This window comes from Eurosta solidaginis, chromosome 1 (assembly GCF_040869045.1).
Source record: "Eurosta solidaginis isolate ZX-2024a chromosome 1, ASM4086904v1, whole genome shotgun sequence".
NCBI lineage: Eukaryota > Metazoa > Arthropoda > Insecta > Diptera > Tephritidae > Eurosta > Eurosta solidaginis.
The window spans coordinates 32,436,060-32,456,734 of NC_090319.1; the positions used below are offsets into that span (position 1 = coordinate 32,436,060).

The 20,675-nt window shown below is 37.2% G+C and overlaps 3 protein-coding genes across 4 annotated transcripts; 2 read left to right on the forward strand and 1 right to left on the reverse strand.

Moving 5' to 3' along the window:
* The first annotated feature begins 2,371 nt into the window (after positions 1 to 2,371).
* Positions 2,372 to 4,747, forward strand: BckdhA (Branched chain keto acid dehydrogenase E1 subunit alpha). The gene is made up of 5 exons (XM_067784869.1): positions 2,372 to 2,610; positions 2,680 to 3,208; positions 3,364 to 3,529; positions 3,886 to 4,089; positions 4,158 to 4,747. Exons 1-5 carry the CDS (start codon positions 2,533 to 2,535, stop codon positions 4,498 to 4,500), a joined length of 1,320 nt encoding a protein of 439 aa, XP_067640970.1. The 5' UTR covers positions 2,372 to 2,532; the 3' UTR covers positions 4,501 to 4,747.
* On the reverse strand, positions 3,885 to 6,867 carry AP-1mu (adaptor protein complex 1, mu subunit). Of its 2 annotated transcripts, XM_067784893.1 has the most exons (4): positions 6,744 to 6,867; positions 6,450 to 6,625; positions 5,536 to 6,190; positions 3,885 to 5,471 (listed from the first exon to the last, which is right to left on the reverse strand). In XM_067784893.1, exons 2-4 carry the CDS (start codon positions 6,614 to 6,616, stop codon positions 5,013 to 5,015), a joined length of 1,281 nt encoding a protein of 426 aa, XP_067640994.1. In that variant the 5' UTR covers positions 6,617 to 6,625; positions 6,744 to 6,867; the 3' UTR covers positions 3,885 to 5,012. The 2 variants fall into 2 exon arrangements, with proteins under 2 accessions (XP_067640994.1, XP_067640985.1); XM_067784884.1 differs by having other exon boundaries at positions 6,450 to 6,844.
* Positions 6,868 to 7,948: 1,081 nt separating this feature from the next.
* On the forward strand, positions 7,949 to 20,002 carry cdm (importin-13-like protein cdm). The gene is made up of 11 exons (XM_067785009.1): positions 7,949 to 8,374; positions 8,430 to 8,597; positions 8,673 to 8,822; positions 8,885 to 9,063; positions 14,490 to 15,177; positions 15,262 to 15,861; positions 15,936 to 16,139; positions 16,221 to 16,358; positions 16,424 to 16,516; positions 18,769 to 19,235; positions 19,309 to 20,002. Exons 1-11 carry the CDS (start codon positions 8,219 to 8,221, stop codon positions 19,391 to 19,393), a joined length of 2,928 nt encoding a protein of 975 aa, XP_067641110.1. The 5' UTR covers positions 7,949 to 8,218; the 3' UTR covers positions 19,394 to 20,002.
* The last annotated feature ends 673 nt before the right edge of the window (positions 20,003 to 20,675 follow it).

The window sequence follows — 20,675 nt, forward strand, 5'->3', positions numbered from 1 at the left end:
GACTATCTATATCGTAAGCTTATTTTTCTGCAATCATCAAGATCGGTGCTTCTTCTTAAGCACATCAGATACCGCTCGCTAACCTCTGAGCGCCAATTCTTTGTTACTGCAATACGTCTTTGGAACTCGCTACCTACTAGTCTTCGACTCTTAAGTAATGCTCTGCACTTCAGAAAAGAGCTAACATCATTTTTTAACGACTCTTAAACTGGATCTCAAATTGTTGTTGTTAAAATGTTCATTTCTAAGTCCTTTTCCTTTCTCTGTGTCTTCTTTCTTTGTTTGTTAAATAATATTCAATCTATAACCAACCAAAGGTTATCATCACTACTGCTGTCTTTTAATATTTATTAACTACTTTTCTTTAGTTTTAAGATTTACATTTATATACATAAATATTTCACTATTGTCCGCTATATTTAATTTAATTTGATTAATCTAATTTATTATTATAAATGTTCAATTTTTATAGCTCATGCTATTCATGACTAGCACTGTTAAATAATTTGTCAAAATTGTTGTGCTAGGAACAAATTTTCAAATAAATACATACATACATACATACATACAATGGTTCCCCCTCATTACCCATTTCCCCCAAGAACTTGGACTTTTCGCTCCAGCGGATTAGGAGGCTTAGAATATACCCGCGGTAAGTATTCCTGTCGTAAGAGGCGACTAAAATACCAAATTGATTCAAGAGGTTGTGTAGCGCAACCCTCGCAAGGGGCTTCCAGCGCAATATATAGCTTCTCCAACCCAATTGTCAACCTCACCTACCCGTGGCGAATACTGTTTCATTAACAGCCGAGGCTGTGGTGATCCCGAACTCCTGATGGATCTAGGGAGGTGGGAGGGCGGTTATGGCCTAGAATATTGCATGTGGTCGTACCAAAAGTAGCGCTTGTTACCAGAACGTACCGGGTCTGCATCCTGCAAAGGACCATCCATATCGATAAAACTCCCCAAGGCCTTCGCGGAGTGTCCTCATCGCTACAACAACAACAACAATTGGGACTTCTCTTCAAAAAATGTATACGTAGTCCGACGTCCGAGGGACAAAATGGGAATAATCAACAAAGCCTTACTGATACATAGTGTTATTTTAGTGAAGTAAATAGTGGTTAAATACCATCCAAAAGCTAACCACGGTTTTAAATTATTTAAGCAACAAGTTTGGTTCTGCTTTCTCATTTACAAGTAACTATTCTCATTTTCATGTGACGCTTTCGCATTTACAATTGACTAATCTCATTTCCAAATGACGCTTTCGCATTTACAATTCACTATTCTCATTTACAACTAACTTTTCTCATTTACAAGTGACTATTCGCATTTCCATGTGACGCTTTCTCATTTACAATTGACTATTCTCATTTGCAAATTACGCTTTCGCATTTACAATTCACCATTCTCAATTATAAATGACGCTTTCGAATTTACAATTGACTGTTCTTATTTAATAGTGACTATTCTCATATAGAAGTGATGCTTTCGCATTTACAATGGACTATTCTCATTTCCATATGACGCTTTCGCATTTATATCTGACGCTTTCTCATTTACAACTGGAAATGGTGTATTTGAGGGGTCGACTGCTAATACTCTACCAAAAATATCGAGATAGGTGTCAGACGACACGCCTTGACATCAATATTAATAATCCGATGGCGGAAAATAAAAATTTTAACTCGTTCAAAAGATATTAACAAAAAACCGAAAAATGTCCCGCGCGTCCCTCCTAAACCGGGGGAGGTATCCACAGTATTTTTGCGCAGAACACCCTTCTGCGTTGGCGGCCTTTGACCGCGCTTATAAAAAATTACCCTGGGTGGGTCCAACACCGGTTTGGAGGTCAAAACTATATCCGTGCAAAACACTTATGTTCACAGTTTTTTTTGTGGGTACTACATCACACAACCACATGAAAATGTCCAATTTCAACTGCAAATATCGCCGGACAGAGATAAAATTTGTCTCTTCCGCCTTCGGATTATTGTTCTCGAGATTAATACGCGTCTTTTGACTCTTTTCTCGATATTATTTGACGCGTGTTAGAAGTGTCATGCTATCGTAAAGAATTACCGATTTTAGAAATAAATATAAATGAGCAGTCTGATTTCCTGTATACACATTTAAAATAAAATCTGATTTAAAACACAAATGGGCAATTCATGGCACTTCAAATTAATAATCCTGAGAAAAAAACAAACCTTTCTTCCATTCTCTGGCAATTCGTGACAGCCGTTCTGTCTGTCAGCTATTATTTGACAGGTAGGTTTGGCAATGGAGGAATAGATTTTGAATTCTCGTTAGTAATATTGACAACCAGCTGATTTCATCAATTTGTTTGCATTCCCTTGTTCGTAAACAGGTTTTTAAATCCTCAAACCATTATGAGTTGTCAAAAAGATCTTATATAACAAAACTGTGTGTTTACTGGTTTACTTCCTGCTTAATAGTTAATTTGTTTCATCCCAATTTTGTTTTATCCTTGTCTTTAAACATTTAATAAAAAATTAATATACAACAATGTCCCTACTACGCCACACAATCAAGTATGCTAAGCGCATCACTAACAAACAATTTCCTAAACAAACTGCAAATGTGGTAAGTTGACCTTCGTTCATATCGACTGAACACCGTACATTGATAGCAATCTCTTATTTGACTATGTAGGCGCAATCAATGGTTCATCATAGATGTAGTAGTGCTGTATCAGCTGATCACCCTTCCCAATTTCCTGGTGCTAAAGCATCATTTGTTTTAAAACCAAAATTAACTTTACATACTGACTATGAGCCTTTACCCATTTATCGTGTCATGGATAATGAAGGCTATATTGCTGATGAATCTCAAGATCCGCAATTGAGCAAAGATGTCTTACAAAAGATGTTCAATGATATGGTTTTACTTAATACAATGGACAAAATTTTATATGAATCTCAGCGCCAAGGACGTATTTCATTTTATATGACAAATTTTGGTGAGGAAGCAGTAGCTATTGGAAGTGCTGCGGCGCTGGAAATGCGTGATTTAATCTATGCTCAATATCGTGAAGCTGGTGTTTTAGTTTGGCGTGGTTTTACTGTTGAACAATTTATTGATCAATGTTATGGTAATTGTGATGATCTAGGACGTGGCAAACAAATGCCAGTACATTATGGTAGCAAAGAACTTAATTTTGTAACACTTTCTAGCCCTTTGGGTAAGTTGCTATGCTTCTAGGATGTGTTAAGTGGATAAGTACACTAGCAAAGACAATGATAGAAGTTGTCTACAGAATTTTTGTTGTATCAACAAAAAAATTTTTCAATTGAGTGATTCATAAATTATATTTTTTTGTTTATTTTAAAAATACAGCAACACAAATGCCTCAAGCAGTAGGTTCTTCATATGCAATGAAGTTACAGCCAAATAATGATGCATGTGTTGTTTGCTACTTTGGAGAAGGTGCCGCCTCTGAAGGTGATGCGCATGCTGCTTTTAATTTTGCAGCTACACTCGAATGCCCAATAATTTTATTTTGGTAATTGAATGCTGCTGGAAGCTTTCTGTTTTTATTTATTTAGGAATGGTTTAAATAATTATTACAAAAGAAGCCAATTTTATATATACATATTTGCTTTGATTTTTCCTAGCACAACAATTTATGAAAATTAGTTTATAGTGTCAAACAGCATAAGATAAAAAAACAAACAAAACACTCCCTCGCATGAACAATATAAAAGTAATAAAACAAGCATCATACAAGTGCGTAAATTTGTATTATGAAAAAAAAGGGACAAAATAAAACCAGTTATAAATAAATAACAACTAAAGGCTCCATACAGATGCATAACATGCAATAAACAACATTCAAAAACAAATCATTTATATTTACAGCCGCAACAATGGTTTTGCAATTTCCACTCCCTCGCATGAACAATATAATGGTGATGGTATTGCTGCACGTGGCCATGGTTATGGTATGGCAAGTATACGCGTTGATGGCACAGATATATTTGCAACATACAATGCCATGAAGCTTGTACGTGAATATGTACTACGTGAAAATAAACCTGTTGTTTTTGAGGCAATGACTTATCGGTGTGTTTACGTGTTACATAAATTTTATAATATAGATTATAAGTAAAAAAATGTTTTCAAATTTATAGCGTTGGTCACCACTCAACATCGGATGATAGTTCGGCTTATAGATCAACTGAAGAAATTGAAATATGGAATTCAGTTGAACATCCTATATCTAAGCTAAAGAGTTATATGGTTCGAAAAGGCTGGTTTAATGAGTCCGAAGAAAAGGAGTTTATAAAAGATGTGCGCAAAAAAGTTTTAAAACAAATAGGCTTGTCTGAGAAAAAGCTTAAACCCAATTGGAAGGAAATGTTCGATGGCGTTTATGATAAAATGCCTGTGCACTTAGCTGAACAAATGAACGAATTGGAGCAACATATCAGTAAACATAAAGAACACTATCCAGTGAAAAAATTTAAACTTTAAATATGTACTTAAGACAATGGACCTTAGCGCAACTTGGGAGACTCAATTAAAGTGCATTTATTAGTTTTAAGAAAATAGTTGAAAACTTACCATTAAGTGCTGTAAGGTTGTACACTACTTGAAAAATATCAATTATTTGACACTCTGTTTTAAGTAATATATCAAGTTTTATGCACGTATATTAATATATTATATTTGTAAATGTTTGGAATAAACCTTGTTGTCAAATTGGATGTAAAATATTAAACTTTTATAAAATACATTAATAGGCAACAAAAATATTCATTGTCACTTAAATATAAGTTGACTACGAAAGAAGTGGAATAAACAAAGAGTCCAGAGCTGCCAGGAATGCATATTTGCGCTTAATATTGCAACAGCTATTGCATCGACAATTTAAAAAATTACCACACTTTAAAATTTTATATTAAACAAGTATTTAAAATATTATACTGCAATAACTTAGTGTAATTTGCTTAAAACATAGCATATCAGCTCTATTTTTTGTAACATCAATTAGTACGCAGTTGATAATCACCATTTTGTGTAATATAACGAACCCAAGGCAAAGCTTGATAGCCACTTTTTTCTATGATTTTTAAATAGCGCACCTGTATTCCTGATGTAGTAAAATAAGGGATTTCGAAACGCACTTGTATCGGCGGCTTCCCCTCCATATTATCTTCGCTTTCAACACTTGGCAAGCCAAAGTGTGCACGCATTAAGTACTCCTTACCACCTGGGAACGATTTAACTGTCCATATGATAGCGTTTTGCTCTGGTGCATATTTGCAACTACCTATAGTGGTTTTGAATTTAGGTGAATCAGCATCTGCAGGCACAGGAATTAGAATCTCGACATTATTTGCAGTAGAGCGACGTTTGAATTGTGACTTAGCTTTTATCATGTACTCTACGCGAGAATGTACATGACGTTCAATAACAGATTCAATCCATATCAAAGGTTTGACCTAAGTGGACAAGAGAAAGAAAAATTAATGATACACGATTTAGCTGTATATCAAATGTAATTACGTGTGTATTAAGGCGATATGACATCAATTCAAATTCTCCATCTGGTGGTATAAATGAAATTGTACGATCGTTTTCGAAGCGAGATAGACGCACGCATTGATGAAATTTCACATCCTCTAGCTCAACCGATTTTGATTTTCCACGTCCAGTGCTTTCAAATAATACTTTATCATTTAAACCCAAACGTAATTCCGGCATACCCGATAAATATACACGCATTTTTATGGCGCCAACAATTTCACTACGCAACACATTTCCATTGGCATTTGCCAATAAATTAACAGACTCTATCACATCAAGGAAAACTTCGTTTTTACGATACTTAATACCTTCAGAACGCCAAGACACCGCATTTGTAACCGCAAGTGGTGGTCGTGGTTGAAGTTCTAATTTATGTCCCTCTTGTGTAATGTATTCTTGCAATATCTTTGAATCCGTCGTTTGAGGATAACCAAAGTCGATTAGCTCATCAAGTAATTCGTAAATAATTACAAAATTATCGCGAATTGACTCTTCCTCCAATTCTTTAAAATACTCCACAAAAACTTGTGCAATTTTATGAAGAAACACAAATACGAGTGCGATATTAACATTTTTGTTGCGCGGCGTTGTGGATACAATATATAGATTATTGGTCTTGATGTAAGCAAATGTGCTGTAAGTATTTCGTATTTGATAAGAAAAATTTAAGCTTTTTCAGTATATCGAGGCTTCAGCAGCCGATCAGCAAGTCGGTAAACCAAAAAATGTAATAAAGTCGCTGCCATTTTTGAGATTTGCAAGCAATGAATTGAGCGCTTTGGCAACCGAAAACATGAACAGTAAGGTAGGACTTCCAGTTCGTAAGTCAACTTGAAGAACATACCGACTTACACTGATTGACTACGGAACCCTCCATTTATATGTATACTTACTTATCCGCAGTCTGCAATATGGGTGTAATAAGACCTTCCTCTTCACGTTCCATTAGTAGTGGCATAAACTTGTCTATAGCTGCCATATCCATGGTATCTCCACGATAATTACGGGATATCAAAACTTTGCCTTTCACATCAAGCACATATATAGCAGACGAAGACATTGTTGCACCCTTTTCAATAAGTACAAGGGAAAGAAAATCCAAGTGTCTAATAGGGCAATGACTCAAGTGTTTCTAATTCAATTAAAAGCTCTGTCTTTTTTATATATTTTCAAGAAATTTTACATACTTATTCAGTTCGCATCTGTAAAATAAAACACAAATAATTTTTCCACAAAGGTGCCACCATGGCGGAACGATACAAGGAGGCAGCATGGGACAGCTGATTATAAACTTTTTGTATTTGATTTGATACATCAACTTCCGGCGCAGAACGATTTTGACATTTGTCCAGCGAATTTACAAAAACAAAGTACATGAAATTTTTATTTATGTTTGTAGGTATGTCGCCATGCTGCCACCTTGTATCGTTCCGCCATGGGTGCCACACAAATTCCACTGACGACGACAAATTGTTGTCAAAATAGCTGACTTTTGATTGCATTGCCATTTATGCAAGACCTTCCGTAGTTCCTGATTTTTGTGAGAAATTCGATACCTTTTCTGGTAATGATTTACAACAGGGGTCGATCGCTAATACACCACCCCAGCGGGTAAGGGGGTCAGAATATACTCGCGGTAGGTATGCCTGTCGTAAGAGGCGACTAAAATACCAGATTCAAGGGGTGTGTAGCGCAACCCTTCAGGTTGCCAGCGCAATATATAGCTTCTCCAAATCCAATTGTCAACCTCACCTATCCGCGGCGTATCCTGTTTCACTAACAAACGAGGCTCTGGCGACCCCAAGCTCCTCATGGATCTTGGGGGTGGGGAGGGAGGGGATTGCCTGAAGGTTTAATGTGGCCACATAAAACGTTCCCGAGAGGGTCGGGCTAGCACCTTAATGGTGCTATGGTACCGGAGCGTACCGGATCTGCATCCGGCAAAGGACCATCACATCGATAACACTCACCAAAGCCTTCGGGGAGCAACCTTATCGCTACAACAACAACAACATCGCTAATACACGTCCAAGGCTATAGAGGTGCCAATAGATCTGTTTTGACGTCAGTCACAAAGACCCGAAATCGGAAAAAATATGAACAGTATGAGCGCAAACCTCTCCGCAATGAAATGATGCAAAAAATTAAATTGAAAACATAAACAAAAACACATCAAGCCCCCTAATTTTTGGGGATTAGTGGTCTCGCTTTCTCATGGTAGAAAATGTTCTTGCATATTGAAGTTCCTATAAAGTTTCGTCAGTTTTTCTAGCTTCGAATCCAACACAAAATAAAGCAGTGTCATATAGGTATTACAGCTTCTGCTAGATGGCAGCTTATTTACATGCTTTTACACTCTATTGTGATTGGTTCTTCTTCTTATTTTCTTATTAGAAATATTTCCGCTTGACAGTTGCAATAAATTATAGTAAACGTTTTTATAATTAATTTCTACCGTGTGGTTGTTTTAACAATTGTCCCATTACATATACAAAATTTAAGGCTATATTAAAATCGTTTTCTTTTCTGCCGATTGGTGGTAAGAAGGCAAATCACTGCTGTTTAAAACGCGGCAGCTTGAGACGGCACCATCCTTCAATCCTAAAAGGCATATGCCACAGCACAGTGGAATAGGGAAAATCTAAATAAATTAGCTGCAAATATGGAGCCAATCGACATTAAACGTCTGGAAGAGGCGGTTGTTGTATTTTACCGGTCAACTTCACAGGAACAAGCCATCACTCATGAATGGTTAACAAAAGCGCAGACTAGTCCGCAGGCATGGCAATTCACATGGCAGCTAATGGAACTAGGCAAAGTAATAATAAATGAATGTTTTATCAGTCACTTAAACAAAACCTATTTATTCACAGAGCCAAGAAGTGCAATTTTTTGGAGCTGTTACTTTACACTCAAAACTTATGAAATATTGGCACGAAGTACCTATGGAAAATCACGAGGAACTAAAGCAAAAGATTTTAGAAAAAATTATTCAATTTGCTGGTGGTCCAAAATTAGTGCTCAATCGTCTGTGCATTGCTGTAAGTGAATATTCTAAATCAGCTCTTTGCCCTTTTCATCTTTTTGCCCTTTTCATCTTTTTTGCTTCTTTACAGCTCAGTGCTTTCATTGTTCATATGCTTGGTGAATGGTCCTCTGCTATTGAGGATGTGATAAATACATTTCAAAATCAGCAAATACCAAATGTTACAAAAGAAATGCAATTATGGATAATGCTTGAGGTATTACAGGCCATACCAGAAGAGGTGAATGCACAACTACAATAGTTCTTATTAAATATGTTCAACAAAGATTTATTCCTCTGTAGATGCAAGCAATTTTTACTTCAGTTAAGCGAGCTACCTTACGTGCAGAAGTCGCAAAACGAACGCCATTAGTAATGGAAACGACTGAAACTTATTTAAATATGCAATTAGAACGTGAATGGGATAGTGAATCTTTTAGCAATATGATAAGAGCCGTCAAATGTGTTGGTACTTGGGTGAAGTAAGGAAAATTGTAGTCATAATGGCATGCTATAAAAATTGGTACGATTGCATAAGTGTTTCTAAGACGCCGCTACGTTGTTGTTGTAGCGATACGGACATTCCCCGAAGGTCTTGGGGAGTGTTATCGGTGTTGATGGTCCTTCGGCGGATGCAGATCCGGTTCGTTCCGGTACCAAGCCCGACCGTCTCGGGAACGATTTGTTATGACCACATACGAACTTCTAGGCCATACCCCCCTCCCACCCCCTAGATCCATGAGCATTTCGGGGTCGCCAGAGCCTCGGTTGTTAATGAAACATGATTCGCTACGGTTAGATGAGCTTGACAATTGGGTTGGAGAAGATATATATTATGCTGGCAACCCTCAAGGTGGTTGCGCTACACAACCCCTTGAATGCACTTGGTATTTTAGTCGCCTCTTACGACAGGCATACCTACCGCGGGTATATTCTAACCCCTTAACCCTCTGAGATGACGCCGCTATGTCGAAGCGTATAGTTCTGACTCATCGGGAAGAATGTAAATCTAGGGCCAGGCAAATCTATACGTTTACCTGGAGTTTATAGATTGTAACGATGTTAATAGTCCATTGCCTGGTAAAGATGCTACACCTTCTGGAAACTGGCAATATTAGAGAACAGTTTGACTTTTGCGTTAAGATTCAATGTGCCCACGTCGAACCTTTTAGTATTGAAGCGTACCGTTACGTGAGAGGGTACCTCAAAACCAAGGAGAATTAAACAAGGGGTGCCACAGGGTGGTGTCCTATCCCCACTTTTGTTTAATTTCTACATATCTAAGCTACCTTCACCACCGGAAGGAGTCACAATCGTTTCCTACGCCGATGACTGCACAATAATGGCCACAGGCCCAGGCCCAAAGATCGATGCGCTATGCAATAAAATAAACGGCTACCTCCTGATCTCTCCAGTTATTTCGCCTCGCGAAACCTGGCATTATCACCGACTAAATCTTCCGCGACCTTATTTACAACATGGACGCCCCAAATGTCGACCATTTTGAACATCCACGTCGATGGCACTACGCTACCGACTGTCCTACACCCCAAAATCTTGGGTGTGACGATTGATCAGGATCTACATTTTGGTGAGCACGCAGCCGCAATTGTTCCGAGAATTCAGAGCCGTAACAAAATCCTCAAATCCCTCGCTGGCAGTACTTGGGGAAAAGATAAAGAAACGCTCATGACTACATACAAAGCAATTAGCCAGCTGATTACGTGCTACGCGTCACCCATATGGTCGCCAAGCCTAAAAATCACCCACTGGAAGAAACTACAGGCCTGCAAAAGAGAATACTCCCCATCAGGGAGAGAAATGAGATGCTGACCAAACAGTTCCTGTTGAATACCCAGAAACCTGGGCATCCCAACAGACATCTGATTGATGAACCAGCACCGCCTAGGGGCTTAAGGAGTCATCTCCGTAAGCATTTTGAGGAAATACGGCACCTGAGAACCCAGCCGTATAAAGTGAAAAAACACAAGCAGGTCCTTGGTGAACTCCATAAACAGGCGTCGGACCTTTATGCCGAGAATTGCCCGGTGAATCCAGTGCTTAACGAAAATTATCAAAAACTTGCGGAAGAGGAACGCATACTCCCCAGGGAAACGCGTCACTCTTGCTCAACTTCGTTCTGGATACTGTAACAGGTTAAACTCTTACCTATCCAGAATCAACCCCGACATACAAAATGTATGCCCCGCTTGCAACGTGTCCCCACATGACACCAACCATCTCTTCAATTGTAATGTGGAACCAACGCCTCTAACACCCCTTTCCTTATGGTCCACCCCTGTTGAAACGGCAAGTTTCCTTGGACTCCCGTTAGAGGGTATCTATGACAATTTGTGATCGGTCGCGGCTATTAGGTGGGGCGAGCATTGCTACAACAACAACAACAACAGGGTACCTCATATTATTATATCCCTAGCTTTTTTCACAAAGACCCTGAACAAGAAATATGAAATATAACTGGAGAAGAAAAAATAAACATTTGTATTTTGACCTTCACTACATGCAAATTTGTCTTACTAAAAGTGGCATAACTCCGAAGTTATTGGGTCTAGCATTTTAAAACTTTTCTGGAGGGGGTTTTTTAATAAAAAATCTGTGAAAACGCAGTAGTAAAGGACTTAAGAAAAAATCTCGGTTTTTATAATAAATTCATATTTTAAGTACCCAAAATTTAGCTAATATATAACATATAAATAATGTTTGTATTAGTCAAACCGTAAATCCTTAAATTCGCGCGCTTACTTTCACATGCCTGCTAGATATATGTACCTCTTTACAATACGATACAAATTTAATTTTAATTTAATTTATTTATTATTACGGCTGTTTAGGCCTAAAACTTAAACTACTAAGTACAATTCATTATTATATCATTTATTTCTATTGAATATGCTGTTGGAATGCCATGTGATTCCGATCAGCATATTTACTGGCGTAACAAACGGACTAGTCTGGGAGCCAGTCATTTAAGGAAGGTTGGAAAGGACGCGTTTCCAATCCTCCAGTGCTTCCAGCTTAAGGCAACGAAATTTGGAACTTATATTTTTCAATTGTATTTGTATTTTAAGCTGTCGGAATGTATTGGTCTCCGATCAACACAGCTAAACATGTCTTTGGATGTAGGAAATTGAAAATAAAATGTACCCAATCACCCCTCAACTTTGTTGAGTAAAGACGCTGTCGGAATGCATGAAGATTCCAATCAGCACAGCTCAAAATATAATGGGAGGTTGAAAAGGACGTGTTCCCAATCCCCTTGCTCCAACTTTTGATTGACCTTATTTTGGTTACACATCATATAATTTTATTGTTATATTAATGCTGTCGGAATGCGAGAGATTCCGATTAGCAACAGTAAATATAGGCTGAAAATACCGAATTCTAGCGAAATTAGTTGTTGGAACTGTCTGGAGTTACAGGTGGCGACTGATTTTCTTTTCCTTAGGGCCGGGTGCATTGTATTTTACTGCTACCAATATTACCATTCCCTTTTCGCGCTCCAGTATCGGTATATCATGTAAAAAATAAAAGAAAAAAAGAAAAAAACTTTATCTTATTGGAAGGGTTTTACAATGCTCCAATAAACGTTTTTTAAAAGTATTGAAGTTATTACTACTTTTTATGTGATTGGGAAGTTCATTGAAATATTTCATGTCCTTATAAAATATATTTTGCTTGTCCACTTCTGTTTTGAAAAGAGGTAATCTAAAATTATTATTTTCTCTGATTACGTATGAATGTGCATCATTTACATATATAAGCTTTTCGCTGAGGTATGTTGGTAATTTACCGTGCTTAATATTGAATACAAATTTACTGTGGTAGAATATGAGCTGTTTTATACTCAACCAGTTTAGTGCTTCTATCATGTTATTAATGGGAGTATCATACCTCATGTTTAATATAAATCTCATAGCTTTATTTTGCATAACTTGTAGCTTATATACCTGAGTTACATTGGCCATAAATAATATTGTGGGACAATATATGAAATGCGGCTCTATGATGGATTTATACACTTTCAGTTTGTATTTTCTACTGATAAATTTGCATGACCTCTTCCAAAAACCAATTTTCTTGCCTATTTTGGCAACTATATAATCAATATGATCATTAAATTTTAATTTATTATCAATCTGAACCCCTAAGTACTTGAAAGTTTTAACTTCGTTAATGTTTGAGTTCATTATTTTTAGCTCGATATTACAAGATTCCTTATTCATTGCTCTAGATATGACCATAGAATGGGTTTTATTAACATTAAGTTTAAGAGTATTGTTACAAAGCCACCTGTATAGGGTGTTCAAGTCTTCCTGCATTTTGCTCCTAGCTAACATGATATCAATTTCACTTACTTTGAGCAATGCGTCATCCGCAAACAGCCTTATTTTACTATGTTTTATCGCCGAAGATATATCATTTATATATATGTTAAATAGGACCGGTGACAAAACCGATCCTTGTGGCAATCCAATTCCTGTCAATACCTCATCCGAGACAACCGACTCAATGGTTGTTTTTTGTCTTCGGTTACCTAAAAAGCTCTGAAACCACTGCAGCTCGTTGCCCCTAATTCCAATTTTTTATAATTTTTTAATCATTATATTTCTGTCTATAGTTTCAAATGCTCTCTTTAAGTCGATAAATACCGCAAGTATAATTTTCTTTTGATTTAGTTCTTCCTTCCCAGTCGATATTACATAATTTAAAGCCGTTTCACAAGAGCGGCCTTCTCTGAAACCGGATTGTTCTTTAATTAGTATTTTATTTATTTCCAAGTAACTTATGAGCTGATTTTTTACTACTGTTTCTAGAATTTTTTCGATATTCGGCAACGTGTTGATCGGTCTCAGATCTTCTGCCTTTAATGAATTTTTTACATTCTTTATTGGCACTATTGTTGATATTTTCCATGCGTCGGGCACTATTCCCTCTACTAATGATTTATTTATGATATCCGCATAGAAATATCCCATGTATGACACCGAATCCTTAATTTGAAATTTCAGACATGTGCTAACCGTGTATTGCACACTGTCGCCACTATCAAAAGTTTCGATTTCTCGATTTATGTCACCAATGCTATCAACAAAGAAGGAATTCAATGCTTGAGCTATATCTTCGGGTGTTTCATATCTTATACCATTTACAATCACTGTCAGGATATTTTCACGCACCTCAGTTAAGTTTACTGCTTGCTTGAGGTGTTTCCACATTAATTTCCTATCAGAAGAATTAAAGGCGATATTTTTCTCCATATACTTAATCTTTTTAATTTTGATTAGTTTCTTATAATACTTCGCAACCGTATATTCTTCCGAAAATTCACCAGATCTTCTGGCTTGTGAGTGCAATTGGATTTTTAATTTGTTTATTTCGGTCAGTTCATGATCGTACCACTTATTTCTCAACCTCACTATCCTGTCTTGATCTGATGTTAATAAACCCATGCAGTGTGATAAGCAGGTATTTATATATTCAACCGAGTCATTGAGATGCATATTTTTTAATACGCTGAAATCATAGTTTCTTAATAAGTAAATGAGGTTATCAGCAGAATAATTCTTCCAACACATTGTGGGTATCATTCTCCGCAGAGGATTTGAATTACACACTTTGAAAGCAAATGAAATAGTTTCGTGATCAGAAATTCTGTGATTTTCAAGATTAGTACAGGACATTACATCAGCATTTGCATATAATAGATCTATTCTCATTTGGGACCTCACAGCAATCCTTGTATTGAAATTCACCATTTGCCCCATCGTTCGTGTTAATGTTAAAATCCCCAATTAACAAGGAGTTTGTACCACTCTCCAGTTCCTCAGAAAGTATAGCTTCCAAGTGATTTAAAAATAACTGACCTTCTACTTTTTTTTTTTTACAGAAACATTGGATTTTCTCTAGAGAATTGTCAAAATATTACAGGTCTATTGCTAAAAATTACTAATAAATGTTATTGGCCATGTGTTCAAGATCCCGACGGTGATGGTTGTATGTCTGCCGATGAAAATGAGTTAGCCGAGACATGCCTGAAGACATTACTTAATATCATTATACAACCGGATTCTCATGTATATCCAAAATCTGCATTTATACTTATAAATTTGTTTTTGGATTCTTTATGTGGCATAACAAAAATGGAATGGAAACGTGATAACAACAATGAAGATATTGTACTCAATATTTATACACTACTTGTATCTGCTGTCGAAAGACATTCACAATTACTTCTTAGTGGAATAACAACAACAAATCCAGAGCTTTCGACTCTTTACGGCCGTCTGGTTAATGAAATATTACAATGTACGGATAAACCTGGAATTTACCCGGTTGAGGAATCATGTAGCAGCATGGCTATGGGTTTTTGGTATTTACTGCAAGATGAAGTATTTGCTATGCATAACGAAGAGGAACGTATTAAATGTTGGGAATATATAAAACCATTATATGCACATTTAACGCGCATATTAGTGCGGAAATCTGAACAACCAGATGAAAGTTCAATAGATAAATGGTCATCAGATGATTTAGAAGGTTTTCGTTGCTATCGTCAAGATATCTCGGACACTTTTGTAAGAGTTAATATAAAATTTCCTTGTGTTACAATTTTTACTTAGATTTACATATTTGCTGTGTTATTTTATTTTCATTTCAAGATGTATTGCTATGATGTCTTAAATGAACATATACTCGATATTCTTGCATGTGTACTTGATGAGACTATTGCCGAACTACAAACAAATCCGACACAATGGACTAAACTGGAGGCTTGCATTTATTCATTTCAATCGGTTGCTGAACATTTTGGTGGCGAAGAATCAAAACAAATACCCAAATTAATGCGCGTTCTCGCGGAAATTCCATATGATAAAATGAATGAAAAACTGCTGGGAACCGCACTTGAAACGGTTGGCTCATACTGTCAATGGCTAAAAGAGAATCCAACATATATACCACCTGCAATCGAACTACTAGTGCGCGGCTTAAATTCTTCTATGTCTGCTCAAGCTACTTTGGGTCTAAAAGAGCTTTGCTGTGATTGCCAATTACAAATGAAACCGTATGCGGAACCATTACTTAATGCATGTCAGTCATCGTTAGCTTCAGGCAAAATTAAAAATTCAGACTGTGTGCGGTTAATGTATAGTATTGGCAAATTGATGAGTTTATTACCAGCGGCTAACATACCCAACTATTTGGATATCATAGTGAGTCCATGTTTTGAAGAGCTGCAAGCGATTTGTCAAAGTGAAGTTGTAAGTATGAGACATTTATATTACTACATTTATGTATCTATGTAGATATTTTTAATATTTTCGCGAATTCATAGAAAACACCATCATCGCGCATACGCACAATATTTCGCTTGAATATGATATCTACACTATTTTCATCACTGAATACAGATTTGGATGATGATGATCAAATTGAAGATCTCGAAAATGTGCAGCCAGTGCTTATTGTAATGCAAAAAACAATGCCAATTTTTAGGCGTATTGCAGAACTTTGGGTAGAAGAAATAGATGTGCTTGAGGTAAATATTGCAATGCTTAAAACAAAGTACAAATATAGAACTTAACAATAAACTTTTGTTTCTTCCTTTTTTTGTGTACAGACTGCCTGCACTGCTTTACAACAGGCAATTGTCAATCTTAAATCTAGTTTTCGTCCGATGCTGCAAGATCTTTGTTATTTCATTGTAGCCATTTTTCAAACACGTTGTTGTGCGCCAACGTTGGAAATTTCCAAAACGGTTAATATTTTTTGGCATTTTTTATCTGAATTTGATTGACGACTTTATTTTAAACATATTTGTAGGCTATAATGATATTTTACAAGGACGAAGGTTGTAAATCATTGATGCAGCAGCTTCTTATAGAACTTGTACTTCACAGTTTCAAGCTGTTAGAGGTGAGTTTATTAATATTGAAATTGAAATTCTTCAAACATTGGAAATCCTTTTATGCCGGATTTTCAAAAATTTTAGGGCGAATGAGAACAGCCTTTAAATCTAGTTAATACTCACACCGAAAAACTAAGCTTAGCAGTGTATGTTATACATTAAACGAAGGGCTCGAGCAACGGCTTTACAAAGTGAAATATACACATTTTCTATGTTTTTTCTACATTTGATTAGTTGCTTCTTACCTAATACTTTGCTTGTAGCCCTGTTGACAGTACAAAGTTTACTGGCAGTATGTTGAATGTCGTACGGTTGCGATGTCAGAGGCAGAATGGGTACGTCCAAATGTGTGACAGGACTCCGATGTTGCGTCCCTCCAACAAATCATCGTCGGAGCAGCTCCTTGCAGCTAGACTGCTCCACACCCTCCTGCTCCAGGAAGCTATTGAACCTAACCCCGGTCCCAGGCTGGTGTTCTGCTACATACGTCGAAAAGGATTTACCTCAGACGACCATACTCTTGCCAGTGTGTCACGTGTAAAAAGGATTAGAACCCAAAGTTCGTCGCCTCCAAAATTTCTACAAAACCCTTGTGGCTCCCTGCTGTTCGCGTCCTAGGAAGTTCCGCGGTTCACTCTCAAGCGTACCTCTGCCACCTTCTAGCAGCAACGCTGCCCAGCAGGCCACATCAAAGGGCGCCTCCAGCTAAAGCGGCCGCTCCAACCCATCACTACAATATACGTAACATGGACAGTAGCAATGTCGAGCACCAGTTTTTACTCCCGTCCCACCCTGCTTTTCCGACACACACACTCGCGTAAGAAGGAGTCATCAACTCCTAGTCCTCCACAGCATGTGCTCCGTATGCCGACTAAGAAAATTTATGATCGCAACATCGGTGCAATGCAGTTCATGCCTTCGCCGATTCCACCTTCATAGATGCTCTGGGTTCAGAAATGGCAACCGTCCGGTGCATTCGTTGCACCGTGCTGCCAAAACTCAAGAACCAACCCAACGACACCATATACTCCAGCAGCAATCCGACAGCACACTCGACAAAATCTATATCCTTCAAGGTGCATTCACCCATCTGTGTCTATCAGAGTGACAACTGCCCCACATGAATAAAAATAATATCCGTATAGGCGCAATTCAAGAAACAAAGGCAATATAGTATATTTCAACCCAACATCAGCCACAGGGATAAAACCTTAGAAAGTAAAGGCATAACCATCCCCTCAGAAATAAGTAACATCTATATCCCACCTGCCACCTGCTGTCCAAGTTTCTATCGCCCTGATATCAGTGCGTTACTCTGTGACGAAACCGCTTTATTCTTGGTGATTTAAACGCTCACCACGACCACTGGCAGAAATTGGCGAAAGGAGTATGGGTATTTGGTCGGATACCGATATTGCCATCAGCTGCCAGTTGACGCAGTTAATGAGTCCTGGCGCACGACGGAGACGTCTAGGGCAATATGAAAGCTTCCTACGCGTTGGAGCATCCCCGTTTATCGTGGAGATGGTTAGTATCATGTGGAGGTCCCATTTAACTTGTTGCATATCTGCAATCAATTCGCATAGTTGGTGAATCAGCGTGGGATAGCGTGTGGCGAACGCAGTTGCCGGCTTCTGTTTGTCCGAGGTAATTCCCGACGCGGTAAATCAATTCAATATTATTGCAGGAGTTTGTCTCTGGAGCTGCCGGTGATGCCGCTGAAATTCCGCTATCGTTTGGCATCCTTGTGTTCTATTCTTGCTGTAACGTGCTTACCTAGTACGTGTTCGAAATCATCGCAACCGAGTTCTAACGGTTAGCGGCACTCTTTTCTGGGTCATCACTTTATGGTATTCGAACAAATCTAAATCCTTACCTATGACTGGCTTTACATTTTTCTGAGGTTGTAATAAAACACTGTTACGTTTTCTTGGTCAGATTTCAAACATAAATGACGTAACAATATTTTTGCATGATATATGCCGATATGGGTATCAAACGAAAGGTATTTCAGTCCGCATTACAATAGGGACATTTTTGAGTAGGATGATGACATGTAGAACAAAGTATGTTATGCGACATACTCGAAGACTGCCGAGCAAAGCTTGGTCGCCCAGGTACTGTATAATAATGTTAATAAAGAACGTGCAGGCTGTTATGCGATTAGGATGCTCCAAATATTTTAAAATTAATTAAACTATTTCGATTATTAATCTTACTTATATACACAAATTTTTTCATCACATTCTGGTTCAATTAGTCCACACCGGAGAACAGCTTCTCGAATATTGCTGACACAATGGAAATGTTTTACGCTTGCCTCATGCAGATAATTAAAAAATTGCCACAGGCGTTGGATGATAAAGCAATTGCATATGATAAACTCATATATTATGCGTTAAAAGCGATGATGTTACCTGAAAACGGACCAATACGTACGAGTGTGCAATTCCTATCGCATTTCATATTGCAATCACGTAATTATACTGGTATGACACAAGCCGTATTAAACGCTGGCGAGGAAATTCTACGCACCGCCGTGTTATGTGTTGGTTGTATAACACCACGACAGCAAGTGGACAAATTTGCCGATATTTTTATGGCAATCAATAAAAAATATCCCGCAGAGTTAGTTGCTTGGCTAAAGGCAGTGATGCAGGTGCCAAATTTTCCAACGCAACTCGTTGACGATGCTGAGAAATCAAAATTTGTGACACAAGTTATAAGGTGAGTGCAAAAAAAAAAACAAAAAAAAGACGAAAATTAATTAACATATCTAATTGGACGTTATTTATTACAGAGAAAAAGTCAACAAACGTTTGCTGCAAAAACATTTAACCGATTTTGCTGTAAGAGCGCGTGGACTAACAGACAAATTTCAGTGAACTGCTACTTAGCCTACAGCGGGGGGTGCCAAAAGAGAAACATATTTTTTTGTTTAAACAAAAAATGTGTAAAACTCCCTATTGCCAAATTATTTTAAAATTGTTGTATATATATATATAAAGCAATAACTCACCCTTTTAGGGCTTGCATCAGCAAGCAGAGTAGCTATGCTTTATTTGTATATTGTTAAAGTATTTTAGTTTTTTGCTCAACATTTATGCATTGGTATAATGCAATTTTAAAGTTAAAATAAGAAGGAAATGATGAAATCATCATATCGAAACAGTTTTATTGACGTGTTCACAAATAATTTTAAGTTTACATACATTAATGGGCCATTTTAGAGCAACGGAACGATCTTTTTCGATATTGTTAAATTTGGGTTCTTCGCACAAAATACACTCAAGTCGAAAAGCAGCCATGCTATTAATTTATTTAACGACAAAAACAAGGCAGCTAGTCGAATTATTTGCATATTTGCTTTGGCATGGCTCGCATAGCATATTGTTCTAAATTTTGATTTATTTTTGTTTTCAAGCTTTTGTAACGCTCATCAAACGAAACATAATTTAAAATAAAATATATTTATTTATATCAATAAAATCAAATTAAGGTGTATATACGTGTATGTATATTTTTAAAACCAGCAACAAAGTGTTGTGAATGTTCGACACAGTATATTTGAACTGACGGTAGATTCAGTAACTGTGTTTTAAAATGTACATTTTTTCTTCATATCTTATAACTTTAAACGAGCAATACTTGTATATTCGTATATTTGTATGTTTGTATATAGCCGAACGATCTCGGGAACGGCTTAACCGATTTAAATGCAATTTGGCACAGAGATAATGTATCACCTTCTAAGACTTTCTACCTAGGTGTTGCCACTCAGAATGTTTCTATTCGAAATTAAAAAAAAAAAATATTGCATGAGATATGTCGATATGGGAATCAAACGAAAGGTATTTCACTCCGCATTACAATAGGGAAATTTTTGAGTACGAGTGCCATTTAGGGTTGCCACCTATTCGAAATTAAAAAAAAATATTGCATGAGATATGCCGATATGGGTATCAAACGAAAGGTATTTCACTCCGCATTACAATAAGGAGATTTTTGAGTAGAGCTGCCATATAGGGTTGCCACTTGTTCGAAATTAAAAAAAATTGCATGAGATATGCAGATATGGGTATCAAACGAAAGGTATTTCACTCCGCATTACAATAGGGACTTTTTTGAGTAGGGTTGCCATTTAGGGTTGCCACCTATTCGAAATTT

Excerpts from the sequence above, each read along its gene's own strand:
- BckdhA (XM_067784869.1), top strand. The coding sequence starts at position 2,533 with ATGTCCCTACTACGCCACACAATCAAGTATGCTAAGCGCATCACTAAC. Across the intron at positions 3,209-3,363 it reads AACACTTTCTAGCCCTTTGG|CAACACAAATGCCTCAAGCA; the intron begins GTAAGTTGCTAT and ends TTAAAAATACAG. Across the intron at positions 4,090-4,157 it reads TTTGAGGCAATGACTTATCG|CGTTGGTCACCACTCAACAT; the intron begins GTGTGTTTACGT and ends TCAAATTTATAG.
- AP-1mu (XM_067784893.1), bottom strand. The coding sequence starts at position 6,616 with ATGTCTTCGTCTGCTATATATGTGCTTGATGTGAAAGGCAAAGTTTTG. Across the intron at positions 6,191-6,449 it reads ATATTGCAGACTGCGGATAA|CACATTTGCTTACATCAAGA; the intron begins GTAAGTATACAT and ends AAATACTTACAG. Across the intron at positions 5,472-5,535 it reads CATATCGCCTTAATACACAC|GTCAAACCTTTGATATGGAT; the intron begins GTAATTACATTT and ends TTGTCCACTTAG.
- cdm (XM_067785009.1), top strand. The coding sequence starts at position 8,219 with ATGGAGCCAATCGACATTAAACGTCTGGAAGAGGCGGTTGTTGTATTT. Across the intron at positions 8,598-8,672 it reads TCAATCGTCTGTGCATTGCT|CTCAGTGCTTTCATTGTTCA; the intron begins GTAAGTGAATAT and ends GCTTCTTTACAG. Across the intron at positions 16,517-18,768 it reads ACAGTTTCAAGCTGTTAGAG|TCCACACCGGAGAACAGCTT; the intron begins GTGAGTTTATTA and ends TGGTTCAATTAG.